This window comes from Eulemur rufifrons, chromosome 8, assembly GCF_041146395.1.
Source record: "Eulemur rufifrons isolate Redbay chromosome 8, OSU_ERuf_1, whole genome shotgun sequence".
In the NCBI taxonomy this organism is placed as follows: Eukaryota; Metazoa; Chordata; class Mammalia; order Primates; family Lemuridae; genus Eulemur; species Eulemur rufifrons.
In genome coordinates this window covers 108,601,223-108,622,007 of record NC_090990.1, presented here as the reverse complement: position 1 = coordinate 108,622,007, position 20,785 = coordinate 108,601,223, and the positions used below count along the sequence as shown (strand labels likewise).

General features: G+C 33.5%; 1 protein-coding gene across 2 annotated transcripts in view; it reads left to right on the top strand.

Moving 5' to 3' along the window:
* Window positions 1-20,785, top strand: part of MAN1A2 (mannosidase alpha class 1A member 2) — a 171,864-nt gene that overhangs the window by 127,775 nt on the left and 23,304 nt on the right. For both annotated transcript variants that reach the window (XM_069480793.1, XM_069480792.1), the window contains exons 9-12: window positions 1,459-1,574; window positions 5,614-5,833; window positions 13,784-13,956; window positions 18,214-18,329. In XM_069480793.1, the coding sequence (XP_069336894.1) occupies window positions 1,459-1,574; window positions 5,614-5,833; window positions 13,784-13,956; window positions 18,214-18,329 (625 nt within the window). The remainder of the gene's footprint in view (window positions 1-1,458; window positions 1,575-5,613; window positions 5,834-13,783; window positions 13,957-18,213; window positions 18,330-20,785) is intronic.

The window sequence follows — 20,785 nt, the reverse complement described above, 5'->3', positions numbered from 1 at the left end:
TTTTGTAAGGCTGTAACCTTAGTGATTCCTCTGATGGATCTAGGCAAAGTAAATTGAAAGCCTTTTGGGAAGGACTCACCATTCCAGATGCCATTAAGAACATTTGTGATTTGTGGCAGGTGGCCACAACACCAACATTAACAGGAATTTTGAAGAAGTGGATTCCAGCCGTCATGGATGGGGTCGAGGGGTTCAAGACTTCAGTGGAGGAAGTAATTACAGATTGTGGTGGAATAGAAAGAGAACTGTAATTAGCAGTGGAGCCTGAAGATGTGACTGAATTGCTGCACTCTCATGATCAGACTTGAACAGATGAGGAGTTGCTTCTATGGACGAGCAAAGAACGTGGTTTATTGAGATGTAATCTACTCCTGGTGAAGAGGATGTGAACATTGTCGAAATGACAAGTATTTCAACTATTACATACATAAACTTAGTTGATAAAGTAGTGGCAGGATCTGAGAGGATGGGCACCAGTTTTGAAAGAAGTTCTACTGTAGGTAAAATGCTATCAGACAGCGTCACATGCTACAGAGACATCTTTCATGAGAGGAAGAGTCATTTGATGTGGCAGACTTCACTGTTGTCTCATTTTAAGAAATTGCCACAGCCATCTCAACCTTCAGCACCCACCACCCTGATGAGTCAGTACCTGTCATCCTCGAGGCAAGACCCTCCACTGGCCAAAGGGTTACTGTTCACTAAAGGCTCAGATGATTGTTAGCATTTTTAGCAATAAAGCATTTTTTAAATTAAGATAAATATGTTGTTTTTAAGACATAATGCTATTGTACGTTTAATAGACTATAATATAGTCTAAGGATAATTTTTATATGCACTGGGAAACCAGAAAGTTCATATGACTTGCTTTATTTTTATTGCTATATACCTGTATATATAATAGTTATACATATAGTACTCAAGGGCTGGAATTCAACAGCTAATTATATTATGCAAAGTGGTATTACAAAGGAATTTGTAGATTTAATATGTTGCCCATGGCACTGGAATCATCATTAACCATCGCAGAGAAAAATATTTAAGAGTGAAATCTTTTTGGTTAACATCAGATTTAAGTATCTCTCACATATTTAATCATAGCTTACATATTTAAAGCCATTAATATGTGAAAGATAATTATTTTCAATTTTGGAACAGTTTGGATCTATGATAATTTTGTACAAACTATGTGATTCAAGAAAGACTATTTAAGATGTGAAGTATCACATCCAGAGGAAAAAGATTTTTCTAGAAAATTGGTACATGTGTATAGGTGAATGATTATGGTGTACTCTTACTGTACTAAATTTGAAATAGGGAAATTGGAAATAGGGCTGTCAGTATCATTTAAAATTATTGAACTGTAATATAGTCATTATAATGGAAAGATATTACTTTATTTGTTGTATGTCTTCTTTTTTCTCAACCTCTGTCCCTCTCTGCTCTCTTTTGTTACAGATCATACATCAGTCGGTGGTCTGGGAGACAGTTTTTATGAATACTTACTGAAAGCGTGGTTGATGTCAGATAAAACAGACCATGAGGCAAGAAGGATGTATGATGATGCTATTGAGGTGATTATTATCTGAGCATTTTCCTACTTAATGATTGAATATGCAGTGTATTTGATAGTGGCTAGACAAGTATCTTCTAACCATTATATTATATGCATTCTGGAAATGGATACAATACATATAAGCATTTTATTATATGCATTCACTGTAGAGTTTATTAGTATTTTAACAGCAAGCCTTATGCCAAGTCTTTTTCTATTTGTGGCATTTTAAAGAAATTGTTAAAGGAAGAATTTGGTATATTTATGAAAATAATATTTTAATTATTAATACTTTTAGTTAATACCTACAGAGACTAGAAGAACTTATGACCCGACATATATTTTCATGAACATTTCTTCTTTCAGATGACCCCTTTAACCTAAACATTGAGATCCTTCATAGGTAAATAATTAGAATAATGACAAAACACTTACATAGTACTTCCTATGTGCCACGGCACTATTCTAACCCGTTTTACATATATGAGATCATTTCGTCATTGTCATCATTTTACAGATGAGGACCTTAAGGCACAATGAGGTTAAGTAACTTGCCAAAGGTCACATAGCTGGTAAATGATAGAGCCTGAAACTGAACAATCTGGCTGCAGAGTCTTTACCTTTAACCACCGCATTATATTGTTTCATATTTATATAACCTCATACCACAATGTTGTGACAGTTTAAAATTGGAGCAAGATTCGTTGTAGGAAGCATTTTTATGGGCTATTTCCAAGCAAAAACTGTGAAACATAAAAGTATGTTAAGTAAGTTAAAATTGTGTTTAGAAAGTTGTTGACTTTCTGATCCATTATAAACCCATGTTCCTTTAATTATTAATTTACTTTTTAAAAGTTGTATTTTGTATGTAACATTATTCTGATGTAGTCAGAGGTCTGTTTTCATAGTTACAGGGGAGTTTCACCACGCCACCCCCCGCCATTAAACCAGGGTCCTTCTTACCCATTTTATATCCCTACCTTTTAGGGACCTAATTCCAGTTCCCTATGGTTGTTTTCAAAAATGCACAGGAGTTGAACTTGATATGTGGCTTGCAGTGTTTTGTCCATTATAGGCATTTAATAAGTGTTTGTTGAGGAATTGTGTTAGCTAATAAATTGAACTAAATTAAGGTGTAATCAAGAATGTAAATTTTAATATGTGACTTCTAAAATTCTTTATGAAGTCTTAAATTTTGAAAAGTTGGAGAGTTTTATTCTCTATTAATATAAAACTAGAAATTTATATTTAAACTTAGAAAATTAAGGTGTAATCAAGGATATAAATTTTAATATGTGACTTCTAAAATTCTATATGAAGTCTTAAATTTTGAAAAGTTGGAGAGTTTTATTCTCTGTTAATATAAACCTAGAAGTTTATATTTAAACCTAGAAAATTTAAACCTAGAAGTTTTTCTGATTCAAGAAAACTCCTAGGAAGAATTTAATATCCATAGAACCATACTGTTCAAAATAGCCCTTAGTCATTTCCACTATACTGTGGGCTCCTTTGACGGCAGAGTCTAATTTGTTTATCATTATCTTGTCACATAGCACAACATCTGAAACTAGTAGGTATTCAATAAGTAGTTGGTAAATGAATGAATGTATTTAATATTTTTATTTTTGAGAAAGTGTGACATGTCATATACCATATAATCATTTTTTCTTCTTAGTTTGATATTTTCTTGTAATAGTCTTAATCTAAAACCATTTTGTCTTTTAATCACTTAATTTTTGCCATAGGAAAACATTATTTTATATTTTCATTGTTTTTTAAATTATATAAATTTTGAAAGGCATGATATTTGTCTTGAAAGTTAATCTTAAAAATTACTTTTCATGAGTCATCTGCTCTGTAAGTTATGCATTCTATAACTATTTCTTTCTTTATTTTCTTTGTTTTATTTTTATTACTTCATAAATCCAGAATGGGCATCCACTAAGTGTTTTTTGATAACAGGTTAGCTTTCATTTTGAGACATGATCTCAAGTATGCAATTTCTGCAAGATTAATTATCTTTAGTAAGTGTTCTGTTAAGATACAGAGTATGTATAAATTCTAATCAAACAACATATAAAATATGTGGAAGAAATGGGGGTGAATTCATTGTAATTTGAAATAAATCATTTTTTAAATTTGCCATTCTGTACTTACAAATATCCATATCCCTGGTTCCTACATCTGAGCTTTCTTTTTTAAAGGTTATGTATAAATATAGGTTTTATATTCTGATCAAGTTTATGTTTAATTTTTAAAATAGTGAACAAAAATATACCTTCTAAAGGTCCTTTTGAAGCAATAAAGTAATGCTAGTATTAGTGAAGATTTAATACCTTTTAATAGAAGAGTTAAGAATATTATTCTTAACTGCCATTCAATAGTTTGGTATTTTATATAAGTTGAATTCTTAGGCATTTGTCATATTTTTAGAGAGAAGAAAGCCATATAGGCAATTTTAGGAGTCCATAAGTAAATTACTGGTAAGAAGCCCTTTCTTTACCCAACTTTTGCTTTAGTCCTAGCAAGTCCATGGGAATATGTTTGGATATCTTTTAATTATACCATAGTAAGATTTATATTATAATGAACAGAAATGACAAAAATGTTATATAAAAATTTAGAACAATAACTATGGATATCATTCTTTAGGCATTTATGGAGTACCTACATGCAGAAAACATGGTAGTATTGTGAGGTCCACAAAGATGAAAAACAATTGCCCCTGTACTCAAAAAACTAATATTCTCATTTGTGGTCCAGAGTACTACAGTTAAAAGAAAACAACAACAACAAAAACTTGTAATATAATGGTAGTCCCTTATCATTTTGGTTATTAACCATCTCTCATACCCCTAACAGGTCAAATACAATTATCTAAGAGCACCATTCATTTATAAAATTACTTATTAATTAAACATTTATTGAGTGCATACTGCATTATAGGTCTTTTGGTGTATAAGATGATGTACATGGCCTAGTCCCTCCATTTCTGTAAAATGTATATGATTGTAACAGGGAATATAGGATATATTTTTCCAAGGCAGATTGTTATTGAGCTTGTCAGAGAACAACTCACAGTAAAAATGTGGATTAATTTTTGTATGACACATTCCTTTTTATTCTGAGAAAGAAAAGTATGATCACTAATCATATTCAATAATTTCTACCAAAGAAAACTAACTTACTACAATTCTTATCCTTTTCCATGGAAATACCTCTAAAGGCAGAGAATTAATCCATAGCCCCTCTCAGCAAAGTCTGAGAACATAGTCCAAAGGAGCAGAGCTCTTCAAAATCTTATTTTTAAAATGAAATGTGATTACTATACTCTCTCTTATCTTTAAGTTCAATATAGAATATTTCTCTCACCATCCCCACATCTTTAGAGTAAAATTGACATTTCAGGAAGACGGACCATGTTTATCATGCGGCCTCTTTTATTCATGGCACACCTTCCAAAACACGTGCCTAAGTTTGAGAAATAAGGGACTAAGGAGTTAAGGGATGAGTATTTAAACTTTCACCTAGTTTTGAAAGGTTTATGATGCATAAGGTTGCTCACCTGATGGTACTTTTATAAAGTACTTTGCCAAGTGCTATAGTTTCATGAAAATGAGAAACTTTTAACTAAGTATTAAAATCATATTGTTTTAATAACTTGAATATTCTACCTGTTCAGGTTTTTTTTTTTTTATATGAAATAGAAACTAATTGGTAAAGCCTTTTGGGTTATAAAATCATCATGATCTCAATTGACTGATTATTGTGAATTTCATTTAGCTCAAGAAAACAAAGCCTGTAATGGGTAGCGTTATGTAGAAAGGTAATCTTTGACCAAATCTCTCCTCTCCTACTGATTAGGATATTTGTTCCACGTTATATGCAATTTGATCACTCACTCACTTATTGTAAGTTAAGTCTCCCAATTTGGGAAAGTTAGTACTTTATAGAATATCATATTACCAAGGTTTTGTGATAGTCAGAAGGATGTGGTAAGTTTGAACACTAATGGTTTGTTTGCTTCTAAAATTTTGAGTGTCTTCTCTTTCCTGTAGGCTATAGAAAAACATCTTATTAAGAAATCCCGTGGAGGTCTTGTCTTTATTGGAGAATGGAAGAATGGGCACTTGGAAAAGAAGATGGGTCATTTGGCCTGCTTTGCTGGGGGAATGTTTGCACTAGGAGCAGATGGTTCCAGAATGGATAAAGCTGGTCATTATTTAGAGCTAGGAGCGGAAATTGCACGTACATGTCATGAGTCATATGACAGAACTGGTAAGAATATTAATAAGGCTAGTTACTTAGTCTAAAATAACCTCTAAGTTAAAAATGTGTCCAGGAATTAGAAGGAGAATATATAGGCACTTTTCACTTTCAAATAGTTTAACACAATAAATCATTTTCTTAAAAACCTGAATTTTTAATTCCAGAAATGTGTTTCTACATCACTTTTTGAAATTTTTATTTCTGCTACTGTTTTTGTTAAAGATTTTGAAATAATTTTAAAGATAGAGAGGTAGGATATTTGGGATATGTGGAATAACATTATTTATTTTAATATAGTAAGAATCCATTTTAGCCATTCATTTCAACTTCTATAAAGCCAGTTAAAGGACACAAAATTGACTGATTTAGGTTATATTGCCTTGCCTACCCTCTTGTGAAAATTAGAATAACCAAAAGATAATTGTAGTTATCTTGCACGTATAATTGGTATCTAGCTAAGTAGTCATTTGTCTCTTAGTTCAGTAATTTTTGGAGGTGTTTTTATACCTTTAATTAAAAAGATCCTCTGACATTACTTTGGGCAATTATGTAATATTTCTGAACTTCAGTGTCCTTACCTGGAGAATGAGATGATTCTTTATGGTAACAAAAATTGTTTTTTGGGGGGTAATGAAAATAATCTTATTCTTTTTATGTATAAAGCATAATTAAATATACAGTCATAAATAGATATACAGTATATATTTGTTATTAAAATTTGATAGAGGAAAAAGGCAATTAGCTTTTTAAAAAACCCTAAAAAGGCTCCTGAGGGGTTCAGTAATGAAAAAAGGGTTGAGGAACACTGAAGTAGACCTTCCAAGGTTTTCTCTGGCTTTAAAAATGTGTGTTTCTGCCAGTCATAGCTGTAGTCCAGCTACTCCACAGGCTGAGGTGAGAAGATTGCTTGAGGCTAGGAGTTTCAGGTTGTAGCGCACCATGATTACTCTTGTGAATAGCCATTGCACTCCAGCCTGGGCAACATGGCGAAACCCCATCTCTTAAAAAAATAATAATAAAATAAAATAAAAATGTGTGTTTCTGTGTGAGATAATGTATAATGAGTTATCTGAAAGCCTAGAAACTAGTAATTTCTATTTGTGATTTCAGAAGTTGAATGGTTGCTTTTATCAAATAACTGAATTTGTTTTAGGATTAATTTATCATCAGGTGCCATGATGCAAAAATGAGTGGCTTAAAATTTATCCTCGTTCATAGATATGTCAAGTTATTTTTACATAATAAGGAACTGAACTTAATAGTGAAATTGACCCTTCAGTTTCTCATTAACTAAATTAGGGGTTCCATTTCTTGAACAAATATAGCTAAATCAAAAGGACATTGAAGTAGGGTGGCTTAAGTGTTGGTAGGTAATAAATATAAGTCAGTGATCTGAGTTACAGATAGAAGCTAAGTTAAATTATCATATGGATGATATAGGGTGTCAATTATACACTTAAAATATAGCTAAAAACATTGAGGACCAGAATGGATATTCAATGCTTATATTAAGATCCATGATAATAAGGATTGTTGTTATGTAGATTTTGGCCATAAATCAAATGATAGTTTTAAAACAGTAGGATTTCATATAACAGACATACTAAAAATATGATATATCATGGTTACTATAATTACTTATTTACTCCATTAAACATGAAGCACCCATTATATGCCAGGTATTATGCTGAATGCTTACAGGTTAAAGTATGAGTAGGATGTATTCCCTGCATTTTAGAAATTCATAGAATACCAGTTATGAAAGCCTTTCCTTATATTTCTGACTTTCTCATTTCAAAAAGACATTGCTGAAGTTCTGGTAATATCTACATGAGGTTGATTCTCGTTCTGATTGTCATTTTCACATTGCAAGTTGATGAACCTGTGACCCTCTTTCTCAGGGTATACCCAAAAAAGATTACTATTTGATTTGTGTCCTGTGTTTTCAAGTCTTTCACTATTTTTACTTGTCTTTAATTTCAACTTAGCTCCTTTAATTAAAAAGTACAATCCTAGTTTTGCTGACTTCTCACCAGCTTATTATATCTTCTCCTGTGTTTTCTTGTGACTATGCTATAATTTTTTTAGCCATTATGTTTAAAAATATTCATCTACTTCTTCTTAGTAGTTATTCCAAGTATATCCATACTATACTTATTGCCTTGGAATTTCACTTTCATTTGCTGTTGGAATTAGAATTACCAATAATTTAAAATTTGGCAATCTTAATATATTCTACCATTTTGGTGAGTGTGGCCTATTTGAATGTTTAGCTAGGTTTGTAGGAAATGTTACTGAATCTGTTCATGAAACTGAACAGTAACTCAATAGTAGTTTTAAACATTATTATGTCTGCATGGGAAGCTAGATTGATGATTAATGTATTATTGCAGTGTATTTTGAGGAATAATGCAGAATTGGTTCCAAACCTGATCTTAGATTTTTAAAATATAGTCCCTTCTTTTTTTTGGGGTGGGGGGGCCTATAGATTTCTTTTTTTTTTAATTGCTGAACATTATTAAAATATTGAATATTATGAGATTTAATTTACTGTATACTGAAATTTGGTAAACCGCCTTCCCATGACCATGTGCTATCACATTTCAGGGAAGAAATTTAATCTGTTAGGTGCATATAACATATCCAATGGACAAAAGATCCATTAGATGTGTGGAGTATTGGACATATTTGAAGAGTTTCTACAACTGTTTTTTTCCTTAAAGGCAATTAATAGGAGGGAAGGATACAGGAAAATAGTTCTTCCCTTACTATATTAGTTCATTCCAACTGTAGTCAGATTGCTTGTCTCAGAATATTCTTTATGCTTTTTTCTTTTGTTGAATTTCTTTTGTTGATTTGAGTGTGCTTATTTTTCCATATCTGCAGATTCTATCCATCTTGGAGGACTTGTGTGAATTGCATTTCTCCAAGACTTTACAAACTAATCTCTCTATGCCTTCTTTGAACTTTTCTTTTGTTGTCTTACTACTGACCTTTATCACATTTGCTATTTTGCTGTAATTTTTTATTTGTACCTCTCCTTTTTTTTTAACCTATGTTAAATGTTTTTTTTTTTTCACCCTGTAGAGTTCTTTTTATAAGTACTAATTTATTTATAGTTTTGACTCAACTTTTACGTTTGGATTCGTTGTTTTCCTTTTAAAAGTAAAATGTCAAATGTTAAGGGGTAACTTAAGAGAGGAAATGCAATTAAGTGCAAGGTAAAATGTTATAATTTTTTTTTTTTTTTTACAATATTTCTTAAAAGAGTACCTAAGAAATAATACCCTTGGAAATATGAAACCCATTATGTGGCCAAAATAATGGATAATTGATGTGAGATATATAGAGAGATCTCACATATATATCTATGTGATCTGATAGATGTCAGATCTATCAAACTCGCACATTTTTACTCACCAACTCTTTACAGGACAAATATGTTATCTTTTTGGTATGTTTTATTTGTGAAGTTATGAATGACCAGTAAGCCAAATGTGATTTTCAGATATGCTATATTAGTTTCATACAGCCAATTTCTACCCCAATTCAGGTGATTTTATCATTATAATTTTAGAAGTTAGCTAATTTAAAGTTACCCTTAAGATTAACATTTGAAAACTCCGTCTGATCACCTGTTAGCACTAATAGTCATTGAGGAAGGAAGAACATAAGAAATCCAGACAAAAGACCTGTCTTTTTTATTAGATTACTATCATCTCAATGCTTACGATGTTTGACTTTTTAAAATTTATTTTTTAATTATATATATTTAAGGTATACAACATGATGTGTATATACACACACACACACACACACCCACACACACGTAGTAAAATAATTACTACAGTCAAGCAAGTTAACATATCTTTTATCTTACAAGTTACTTTTTTTGTGTCTATCTGTGGTAAGAGCACCTAAAATCTATTCTCTTAACACACTTTCATCAGTCAATACAATATTATTAACTGCAGTCCTTATGCTGTACGTTTTTTCTCTAGACTTATTCGTCCTACGTAACTGCGAGTTTGTACCCTTTGACCTGCCTCTCCACATTTCCTCCTCCTCCCCATCCTTGGTAACCACCATTCTTCTCTTTGTTTCTATGTATTTGACTTTTTGTAGATTCCACACATAATGAGATCATGCAGTATTTTTCTTTCTGTCTCACTTATTTCATTTAGCATAACGTTCTCCACGTTCACCTGTGTTGTCACAAATGGCAGTATCTCCTTCTTTTTTAAGGTTGAATAGTATTTCATTGTGTGTTTATATATATCACAATTGCTTTATCCATTCATCTGTCACTGTACACTTAGGTTATTTCTATATCTTGACTAGTGTGAATAATGCTGCAGTGAACGTGAGAGTGAAGATATCCCTACAAGGTACCAATTTCATTTCCAATGGGGGTATACCCAGCAGAGGTATTGCTGGGTCATGTGGTAATTCTGTTTTTAATTTTTTGAAGAGCATACTGTTTTCCATAATGGCTACGCCAATTTACATTCCCACCAACTATACACACCCTCGCCAACACTTATTATTTCTTGTCTTATTGGTAATAGCCATCCTAACAGGTGTGAGATGATATCTCATTGTGGTTTGGATTTAGATTTCCTTGATGATTAGTGATGTTGAGCATTTTTCTATATACCTATTGGCCATTTTTATGTCTTTTTGGAAACATGTCTATTCAGGTCCTTTGTCCCTTTTTTAATCGGGTTATTTTTTTGCTGTGGAGTTTTGTGAGTTTCATATATATTTTGGATATTAAGCTATTATTAGATATATGGCTTGCAAATATGTTTTCCTAGTCTGTAGGCTGCCTTTTCATTTTGTTGATTGTTTCCTTTGCTGTGCAGAAGCTTCTTAGTTTGATGTAGTTCCACTTGTTTATTTTTACTTTTGTTACCTGAGTTTTTGATGTGATATTCAAAATATCATTTCCAAGGCCAGTATCTGGGAGCTTTCCCCCTACATTTTTTTTTTTAGGAATGTTACAGAGTTCAAGTTTTTGCTTAGGTCTTTAATCCAGTTTGAGTTGATTTTTGTGTATGTTGTAAGATAAGGATCCAGCTTTATTCTTTTGTGTGTGGATATCCAGTTTTCCTTCCTTATTGTGTCTTCTTGGTGGATTATTGAAAAATGTACTTGTGTTTATTTCTGGGCTGTCTATTCTGTTCCCTTTGTCTGTGTGTCTGGTTTTATGCCAGTATCTCATTAGATGGAGGAAAAACATTTGACAAAGTTCAACATCTTTTCATAATAAAAATTCTTAACAAAACTAGTATAGAATGAAATTTCCTCAACATAATAAAGGCCGTATGTGAAGCTCCCACAGCTAACATCATAATCAAGGGGGAAAAAACTGAGAACTTTTTCACTAAGATCAGGTAACCGAAAATGCCTCTTCATGCCCCTTCTATTCAGCATAGAACTGAAAGTACTAGCAAGAGCAGTCATACAAGAAAAAGAAATAAAAGGCATCCAAATAACAAAGGAAGAAGTAAAATTCTCTCTATTTGCAGGTGACCTGATCTTGTATGTCGAAAACCCTAAGGACTCCACAAAAAGTCTGTTAGAACTAATAAGTGAATTCATTAGAGTAGCAGAACACAAAATTGATACACAAAAAAATACTTGCATTTTTTTTATACCAGTAACAATCTATCCAAAAAAGAAACCAGGAAAACAATCCCATTTATGATAGCATCAAAAAGAATAAAATACTTAGGAATCAATTTCACCAGAGAAGTGAAAGATCTGTGCACTGAAAACCATAAAACACTGGTGCAACAAATTGAAGACAGTGCAAACAAATATAAAGCTATCTCATGTTTATGGATTGGAAGAATTATTATTGTTAAAATGTCCATAGTACCCAAAACTATCTACAGATTCAGTCCAATCCCTATCAAAATTTCTATGGCATTTTTCACAAAAATAGAAAATAAAAACAATTTTAAAATTTATGAGGAACGACAAAAGACCATGTATAGTCACAGCAGTCTTGAAAAAGTTGGAGGCATCACACTTCTTGATTTCAAATTATATTACAAAACTATAGTAATCAAAACAGTAAGATAGTAGCATAGAAACAAACACATAGACTTCTATAGTCATTTTTAAAGTGTTTATTAAATATCAAATTATATTTCATACTATGCCAGACCTTGTCATTAAGCTGGACGGACATTTTTTTTTTTTTTTTTTTTTTTTTACAAACTATTGGTTATTTGTTGATTATTCTCAACCTCAGATCCCTTTGAGGGGTGGTCAAAGCTTTACACACAAAGTTACATACAATTTCAGAAGCTTCTTAGATGCAGCATTATCTCCCTCTTCCAAGGCCTGCCATAGAGTTCCTGACTCTCAGGTTAAGAACCCCTGCTTGGTTTCTGCTCTAGTTCTCTAAGACTTGGAAGTAAACAGACTGTGGTTATTAATTCTTCTGCATCACGTGTTTTGCTCTTACTGGAACTATCTGCTATCACTATAGTATTTTTGGATTTCTGTTTTTTGTGGGGACAGGCAAGTAAGGAAGGGTCTATTTTCATCTCCTTTGAATTCTGATTCTTTGAAGCTTACATTGACGCCCCTGTAATGCTGAAATATGGCCACAGCTATAGCATGATTTTATTTATGCTCCACTACCGTTATAGTTCTTGTGCTATACTTTCTCCACTGGAAAAAAAAATGTTTATCATTTCTCAAAAGAGGTGAGAGACCTTGAAACTTTTAACTTTTGCTACCAGTACAACCTAGTAACAAGAAAGAAAGGTGCCAGCTGAGAGTTGTAATTGTGTGTGACCCCACCATCCCAATGGCAGATGACCTTATATTGCCCAGGTTTAGGGTACTGAGTGTGATTAAAAAAAGGTTTATTTTGGTCCATTTTTTGTGCTGCTATAACAGAATACCCGAGACTGGATAATTTATAAATAACAGAAATTTATTTCTCACAATTTTGAAGGCTAGAAGTCCAAGATCAGGGCACCGGCATTTAGTCTCTGGTGAGGGCCTTCTTGCTGTGTCCTCACATGGCAGAAGGCAGAAGGGCAAGCTAACCAAATGGCTGCAAGAAGCCTCTTTTTAAAAAGCCATAATCCTATTAACGAGGGAGACCTCATGGCCTAATTGCCTCTTAATACTATCATATTGATAACACCTAAATTTTGGAGGAGGCATGTTCAAACCATAGCAAAGTCCTTAAAAAGCATTTTATGCAGTGCTGCATTCTAGTTTGAATGGGGATTATATCCATAGTATGTAATGTTGAAATATATGCGTCATGGCCATGTTTTATTCAAATGGATAAATGGGCAAGTTACTGATGAAATTCTTAGTGATTGGCAATTTGAACCTCTTCTTTGCTGTATATATAGGGACTATATAGGTGAAGAAAGTTTTTTAAAACTGGTTTAAATTTTAAAATATATTGTTTTTATAAATTATAGTTTGCTTTAAAAGTATATGGTATACAACTAAATTTAATTCAAGATCTAAGCTTTAAAAATTTTTATTATGTATTATAGCAAAAGGTCTTTAAAATTATCTTGACTTTTTGAAAAAAAAATTTCTGCACAGTGTAATTATCTATATCATTTCATTTTGGACCACAACAGACTATGTAATGTGCTTATGTCTAGTTTTGCATTCATTTCTCAAGGATTCTTAGGACTCTTGTTGGTAGAGTTAGATTTAGAAGTATGTTGATATACATCATTCCGAGAAATAATTCATGTCATAATAATGGGAATATTTATAAGTCTATTTTAAGAAAACCAAACGTGGATCTTTTAAAGTGACTCATTTTGCACTGAGTGCAAACAGCAACAATAAAAATAAATATCAAAAATTACTTCATACCCTATTCTTTCAAGGGAAAAAAAGCTCTTGCTGCAAACACACACAAATCGTTTATTTTGCTCATTTATTCCTTTTGTCATATTACAGCATTAAAACTAGGTCCTGAATCATTCAAGTTTGATGGTGCAATGGAGGCTGTGGCTGTCCGGCAGGCTGAAAAATATTACATCCTCCGTCCAGAAGTAATTGAAACCTATTGGTACCTATGGCGATTCACTCACGATCCAAGATACAGGCAGTGGGGCTGGGAAGCAGCACTGGTAAGTAAGCCAATATTTTATTTTATCTGCAAGAGTGTTAAATAAAGGCATCCTGTAGTGCTGTGTATCCTCATCCATGTTACCTCATTTTCAGTAACTGTAGAGTCATTTTCATTTATCTGACAAAACAGTCAGTTTAAATTTCTTGAGCAGTAGAAATAAACCTTAGAATCCAGGTTTGTTCTCTATTAGGACTACTTTTCTACTAGTATTCACTTATTATTTTTATTGAATAGCTATAAGGAGTTATTTAAAAGGCGATTTTTTGGTACAATTGTAAAATAAGTAGTTTACTTCTTTGTACTGTCCTCTTAATGCTTAGCCACTGAAAAAAAAGTTATTGTAAAACTGCCCAGGTTCACAGCCTGGGTTGATGACCTCCTATTCACTTTAACTTGTGTTCTGAGTAATTCCTTAGTGGATCACCAAGAGAAGGATCAGTAAATTATTAAAATTTTTCTAGATTGAAAGATAAAATGTATGTATGTGTGTGTATTTGAAATTAGTGATTTTTAATGATTAGCAAGTAAAGGAAGCAAGTGGTTTACCCTTAAATTATTCTTAAAATACCAGTCTTCAGGGAGCCCCGTGGCTATCAGTACCCAGGGAGGAAAAAACCATTAGTATTTTAGGAAAGTATAGCTTATTCCTGAGGGTGAAGGGTGCTTTTGTTTTTTGAGATTTACTAATTATGACAAATGCTACTAATTATGATGATATTCATATCCAAATTGTTTAACTTAAGCTTGCAGTCTAGATAGAACATCTGAGGACACCCCAGATGAGGTTAAGTAGTGCCAGTAAATTACCCAGACAAAAATATGCAAGATATGTTTTAGGGCAGGATGTATACCAATTTAGATAAAGAGAATGTTCCACAGTAGCAAAGGGGGAGAGAAAGTTGGAGCCATTTTGTAGATAGCGTTATATGCCAAATCAAGGGTACTTAGTTGTTCAGGAAATAAGACATGCATGCATGTGCAAACACAGCCCCTAACACCCACACTTAGTAACTTATGTCAAATACTGCATAATTGTTCTCATGTGGCAAGTGGTGATGAAAAGTCCTTTTCTTATCTAAAAAACCCTTTGGATCTTCATTTTTCCTTACTGTCGCCTACCCATGAAAGCTCCCTAACTTTGAGAATCTATTACAGAACTAATAAAAGTTTTTCAAGGGGGAAGGAAGTATTAAAGACTTTTTTTCAGTGGGAAGTAACAAAACAAAAGGATCTGATTGTAATCGACAAATTGGTGGGTTTTAGAGATCACTGCAATAATCTAGGAATAGTGTAATATTTTGAACTAAGGTGAGGACACTTATGTGTCATTTGTCATTCAGGCCTACATAGTCCTCATGGACTTTAACAATAAGAGAATATTAATGGAAGCAAGGTGCTTACACCGGACAGGAACAGATGCAGCGTTTATTGATGCTGCTTTTCCCTGGCCCATTGGTTCCAGAATCGGAAATACAGCTGCTAGTGAAACTGTGCAGGAGGGTCCCGCCACAGTTCACAGAAGACAGCCAAACATGCCACGGTGGTTTGGAAATAGGACACACACACACACACACACACACACGCACGCACACACTTGATTTACAAAAGCAAATCAAGCAATTATTTTATGTAAGGGAAATAGATAGGTGAAATAGTTCTGTAGTGAATCTGTTTGAATGTCACCTGATATCCTGATATTTAATGGTTCTTACTTATAGGAATCAGGGAGATGTCTCTGAATCATGTGGGGTAGGGGCTGGAAGGTAGGGGCAGAAGAACTTCCTGTCATTGAGAAACATTATATGATAATTTATCCTTATTCTCAGATCTTTTTTCTATATGCTTTCTTTAAGCATAGCCCCACTCTTACCTGTTAAGAAGAGGTTGGACAAGCTCAAACTTTAGCCCATATCTATCCAAATTTGAATTATATGAGTTAGAATTTTGCTTTCATACCCCCAATGGACATACACAAACTCAAAATAATCTTTCAGGAACCATAACTGGAAGAGTTATGCTCTAAATTCAAGTTTCAAAAATGCGCCATGATGACAAGAGGGGGAATGGAGACAAAAGCAGTAGCTTCACACTGTAAATAGAATTTGCTTGCACATCACTGTTGGCCTCTTCTGTTGGACATGAAGAAAGTAAAGGGAAGGCAGGGGGAGACAGAATGGTGGTATACTGTGTCTTCTGTAGCCTTAGCTGTTCCATTTAGATATTCAGACTTCCAAACTTGAGTATATTATGCATGAAAACTTACCCCCAAGAAATGTCTTTAAATGTCTTAAAGATCAGTCATGCCTCCCTGCTACTTTCTCAATATTCTTTAACTGTTGTGATAGTTCATATGGTGGGAAAGACACATGATCCTTGTGAAGAAAGTACTTAAAAACTCTTATATTCAAAATATGTTTAAAATATTTAGATAGAGAAAAGCTCCAAACTGTTTGGTAAGGTTTTAAGACCCAACTGTAATCAAAATGGAGCTATAAAAATGAACAGTTTGGTTAAATAAACACTTTTTAGTGTTAATTAGCTTTTCATTAGAGAGGAAGAAGACCAGAGAGTAAGAAAAGTAGCAAGACTAGGAACAGAAAGCCGTGGCAGGCAGCAGTGATTACTAATCATTCCTTCATTGGACAATATCTCAGGGTTAGATAGAGTAGAGAAAGAAAAGAACCACATGTACTTTCAACTTTTCATGAATAGCTTAATTCTGGAATGTGATACATCTGTATAAAGCAGGATATTTGGTTGCTTTGAATTAAAAATAGAGTTGTAAATAGATTCCATTTGATTCAGTATATTTCATTTAGACATGTTCAAAAATGTAAAAACAGATATAAATTAAGAATTTTAACTCTCAGTCAAGCAGTAAAGCACAGTAGTTAATCATGTGGGGCAACTTTTTGCTTCAGTTTTCCCTTTTGAAAAATACAGCTATTAACCTAATAGGGCATGAAATTTAAATGTTACTGCATGTAAAGCTCATAGAACAGCCTTCAGCATATAGTAAATACTTCATAATTGTTAGCTCTTGATATTGTAATTATTATTATAGATGTGTGGGAGGGCTCTTCCTACCACTTGGTATACCTGTAATGCCTAATTTATGGGATTATGTTAGCACAATGCCTGGCATGTAAGTATGTTTGCAGTAAATATATTCTCTTATTGCTATTACGATAAAGCTGCAGTCTCCAACCCGTGGGCCACAGAGCTCCCCCCACCGTCTGTGGAAGAATTGTCTTCCATAAAACTGAGGTGGGGGGGCACACAGTAGGAGGTGAGCTGTGAGAGCAAGTGAAGCTTCATCTGTATTTACAGCCTCTCCTCATGGCTCTCATCACCACCTGTGCTCTGCCTAACCCCCGCACCCCACCCCCACCCCAGCGCGTAAAAATTGTCTTCCGTGAAACTGGTCCCTAGGGCCAAAAAGGTTGGGGACCACTGCATAGAGAGCTGCTAGGTAATACCTTTTTAGCATGTTGTGGATTATTGTTTGTCCTTGAAAGTGACAAAATTGCAATTCAACTTTTTTTTTTTTTTTTTTTTTTTTTTGAGACAGAGTCTTGCTCTGTTGCCCGGGCTAGAGTGAGTGCCATGGCGTCAGCCTAGCTCACAGCAACCTCAAACTCCTGGGCTCAAGCAATCCTTCTGCCTCAGCCTCCCAAGTAGCTGGGACTACAGGCATGTGCCACCATGCCCGGCTCATTTTTTCTATATATATTTTTAGTTGTCCATATAATTTCTTTCTATTTTTAGTAGAGACGGGGTCTCGCTCTTGCTCAGGCTGGTCTCGAACTCCTGACCTCGAGCGATCCACCCGCCTCGGCCTCCCAGAGTGCTAGGATTACAGGCGTGAGCCACCACGCCCGGCCGCAATTCAACTTTTTAATTTAAACAGACCTCCATCTTGATTTGTCAAAATTAATGAGAATTTATGGTATCAAACAGGTCCCTAATTTAGAAAGAATAGCCTAAATTTGACTTCTAAATTAGGAAAATATAAGATGTCTTAAAAATCTTAAAGAGTTTTGGAGAGGGAGAAATTCCATAGGAAACAGCTTGTTTCCAGTATGAGTTAATTTTTCCAGTATAAGAATATTTCCATTTGATTATGTTATTCTTAAACCATCAAATTTTCATACAGATCTCCGTGAATTTTTTACTGTTGTCCTTCAAAGTTTCATTTTCTTTCAAAACTTGAAATTCTATGAAATTGATTCTTTTGTCTGATCTTTTTTCATAGGCCATTGAAAAGTATTGCCGAGTCAGTGGTGGATTTTCTGGGGTCAAGGACGTATATTCCTCTTTTCCTACACATGATGATGTACAGCAAAGCTTCTTTCTTGCTGAAACATTAAAGTAAGTTGATAACTTTTAAAAATTCTTTAATTGTAGCCTGGTTTGATCACTGGATGATAGATTATGACTATGTGATATGTTATACATATTACATTTATTTTATTACAAATATCTTTTTATGTAATTGGGTCTGTAAATTTTTAGCTGCATCTCAAGAAGAATGAGTTAGACTACAAGGTAGATAGTTTGTCAATTAAGTATTTAGTACCTTTAAAATCACCTGGAAGGCTTCTCAAAACACAGATAATTGGGCCCAATACCCATAGAGCTTCTGTAGATCTGGGGTGGGGCCTAAGAATTTGCATTTCTAACAAACTCCCAGGTGATACTGATACCTGAGCTCCCCGTTCTAGCTAATGAAATCTGTTAAGAATAATCATGAGTTTTGATGGTACTAAATTGCATATGCCCATAGCCATTCATCCTCCCAATGAGGTTTCTCATAAAGATACACATAAAGGGAATGATGGAAAAATAAATAGACAACTTTATTATTTGGGATTATACTCAAAACCCCAGGTAGAGGAGCTCTCTGTAAACTGACCTGGAAGAAGGTGGAGACTGTAAACGTGCCCACTTTTCTAACAACCTACAAAGTAAATATCTTTTCATTTTGTCTCTTAAATTTCTTATTAGTTTCTTGTGTATCTGTACTTGAATGCCTCATAAACACTTCATTTGTTCAACAGTGTTTACTACCAGGCACTGTTCAAGTTACTTGGATATGTTAGTAGACAAAAAGGATGAAAAGTCTTACCCTACTGGTTTTTACATTCTAGTGTACTTGTAGTTTGCATTCTGGTATATTACAATTGAAACATACATGTCTCAAACTAAGTCTCTTATCCTAAGTGCCCATTTTATTCCAGTTTTTCTTTATTATCCCTAGTACTGTTATTTTCCCATCTTTTCAGCTTTCTACATTGGTCATTTCTGTCTCTTCCTTCTGATGTATCACTAAGTCTTTCTGATGCTTTCTGTTATATTGCTTTTTTGTATTACTCCCTCCTTTCCATAGCTACAGTTGACCCTAATCCACCCTCATAACTGCTAAGATGGTTTAGAATATCTACCTGGTACTCAGTTTCCTACCTCTGGGCATTCCTTTTTCTCATTTATCCTGTGTAATTAGGCTTGAGAGTGTTAAGATAGTTGAAAGAACACTGGGCTAGAAGATAAAGCAAGAGGAACTTTAGTTATACACTCACTACATTCTAATTGAATGAACATGTCAAAATAAAATTTGTTAGCTTTCAGTTTACATATCTGTAATCTGTGGAATTTGACCCAGATTTTGTAGGATCTCTCCCTTTTTTTTTTTTAATTTCAATACTTCAGAAAAACTGGAAGATAGTACAATGAGTATTTGTATGTTCTTCACCAGGTTTTGCTACATTCTCTTCTCTCTCTCTCTCTCTCTCTCCATACACACACACACATATATATACAGTTTTACTTATTTAAATTTTTTGGTGGACAATTTGAGAGTTAGTCACCAATATTATATTCTGCAGTAGCTTTCAAGAAAAGGGCATTATCTTACACAATCTCAATTCACTTATCACACTTGGGAACCTTTATATTCATATAATACTGTTGTCTAGTATATAGTCCCATTTTCAAATTTCTCCAGTTGTTCCAATAATGGACTTTATAAGTATTTTTTCTATTCCAATGCATGATCTAGTATGGGATCATTTGTTGCATTTGATTGTCATTCTCTATAGTTTCCTTCAATCTAGAACATAGTTTCCCTGCCCTTCTTTTGTCTTTTATGAAATTAACATTTTTGAAATACTCAGGCTAGTTGTTTTGAAGATTAAGTTCTTCAATTTAGATTTTTCTGATTGCATTCTCGTAATCAGATTTAGGTTAAATATTCTTGGTATGAATGATATATCCTTATCATTGCACCCTATAAAGAGGCACATGATAACAGTTTAGCCCGTTAATGGTAATTTTAAGTTTGATTCTAGGTTAGATTTGATAAATCTGTTTATCGTCAAGTAAACAATCTTTTTCCTTTTTATAATTATCTGTGAAGTGATAACTTTGAGACTGTGTGAATATTCTTTTTCTTGTAGATTCTTTCCTTAAACCAAACTAATCTGTGTTCAAATGTTTGTGTGTATATATATAAAGTTTGTTCCTTTGCATTTAATTGTCTATTTTGTATTTCACTGCTTCTGGCAGGAATTCATTTCCCTTTCTATCAATTAATGCTGCTCTCTTATTTCTAAATTCAGTTTAAATCTTACCTCTTGCCAACTGGCTTTCATAATTAATTCTCAAGTGCCTCATCAGTGTAGACTTTGAGCACTTAAGCCCCTGGCAGAGGGCTGGAAATAGATGATATTCTGCCTAGATCCCTTCCATTGTCTATATGGAATATCACCAGTTAATCTTGTACTTTGCCCTGTCAAATTCAGGGAGAATCCTTGTCAAGACAGCAGTAC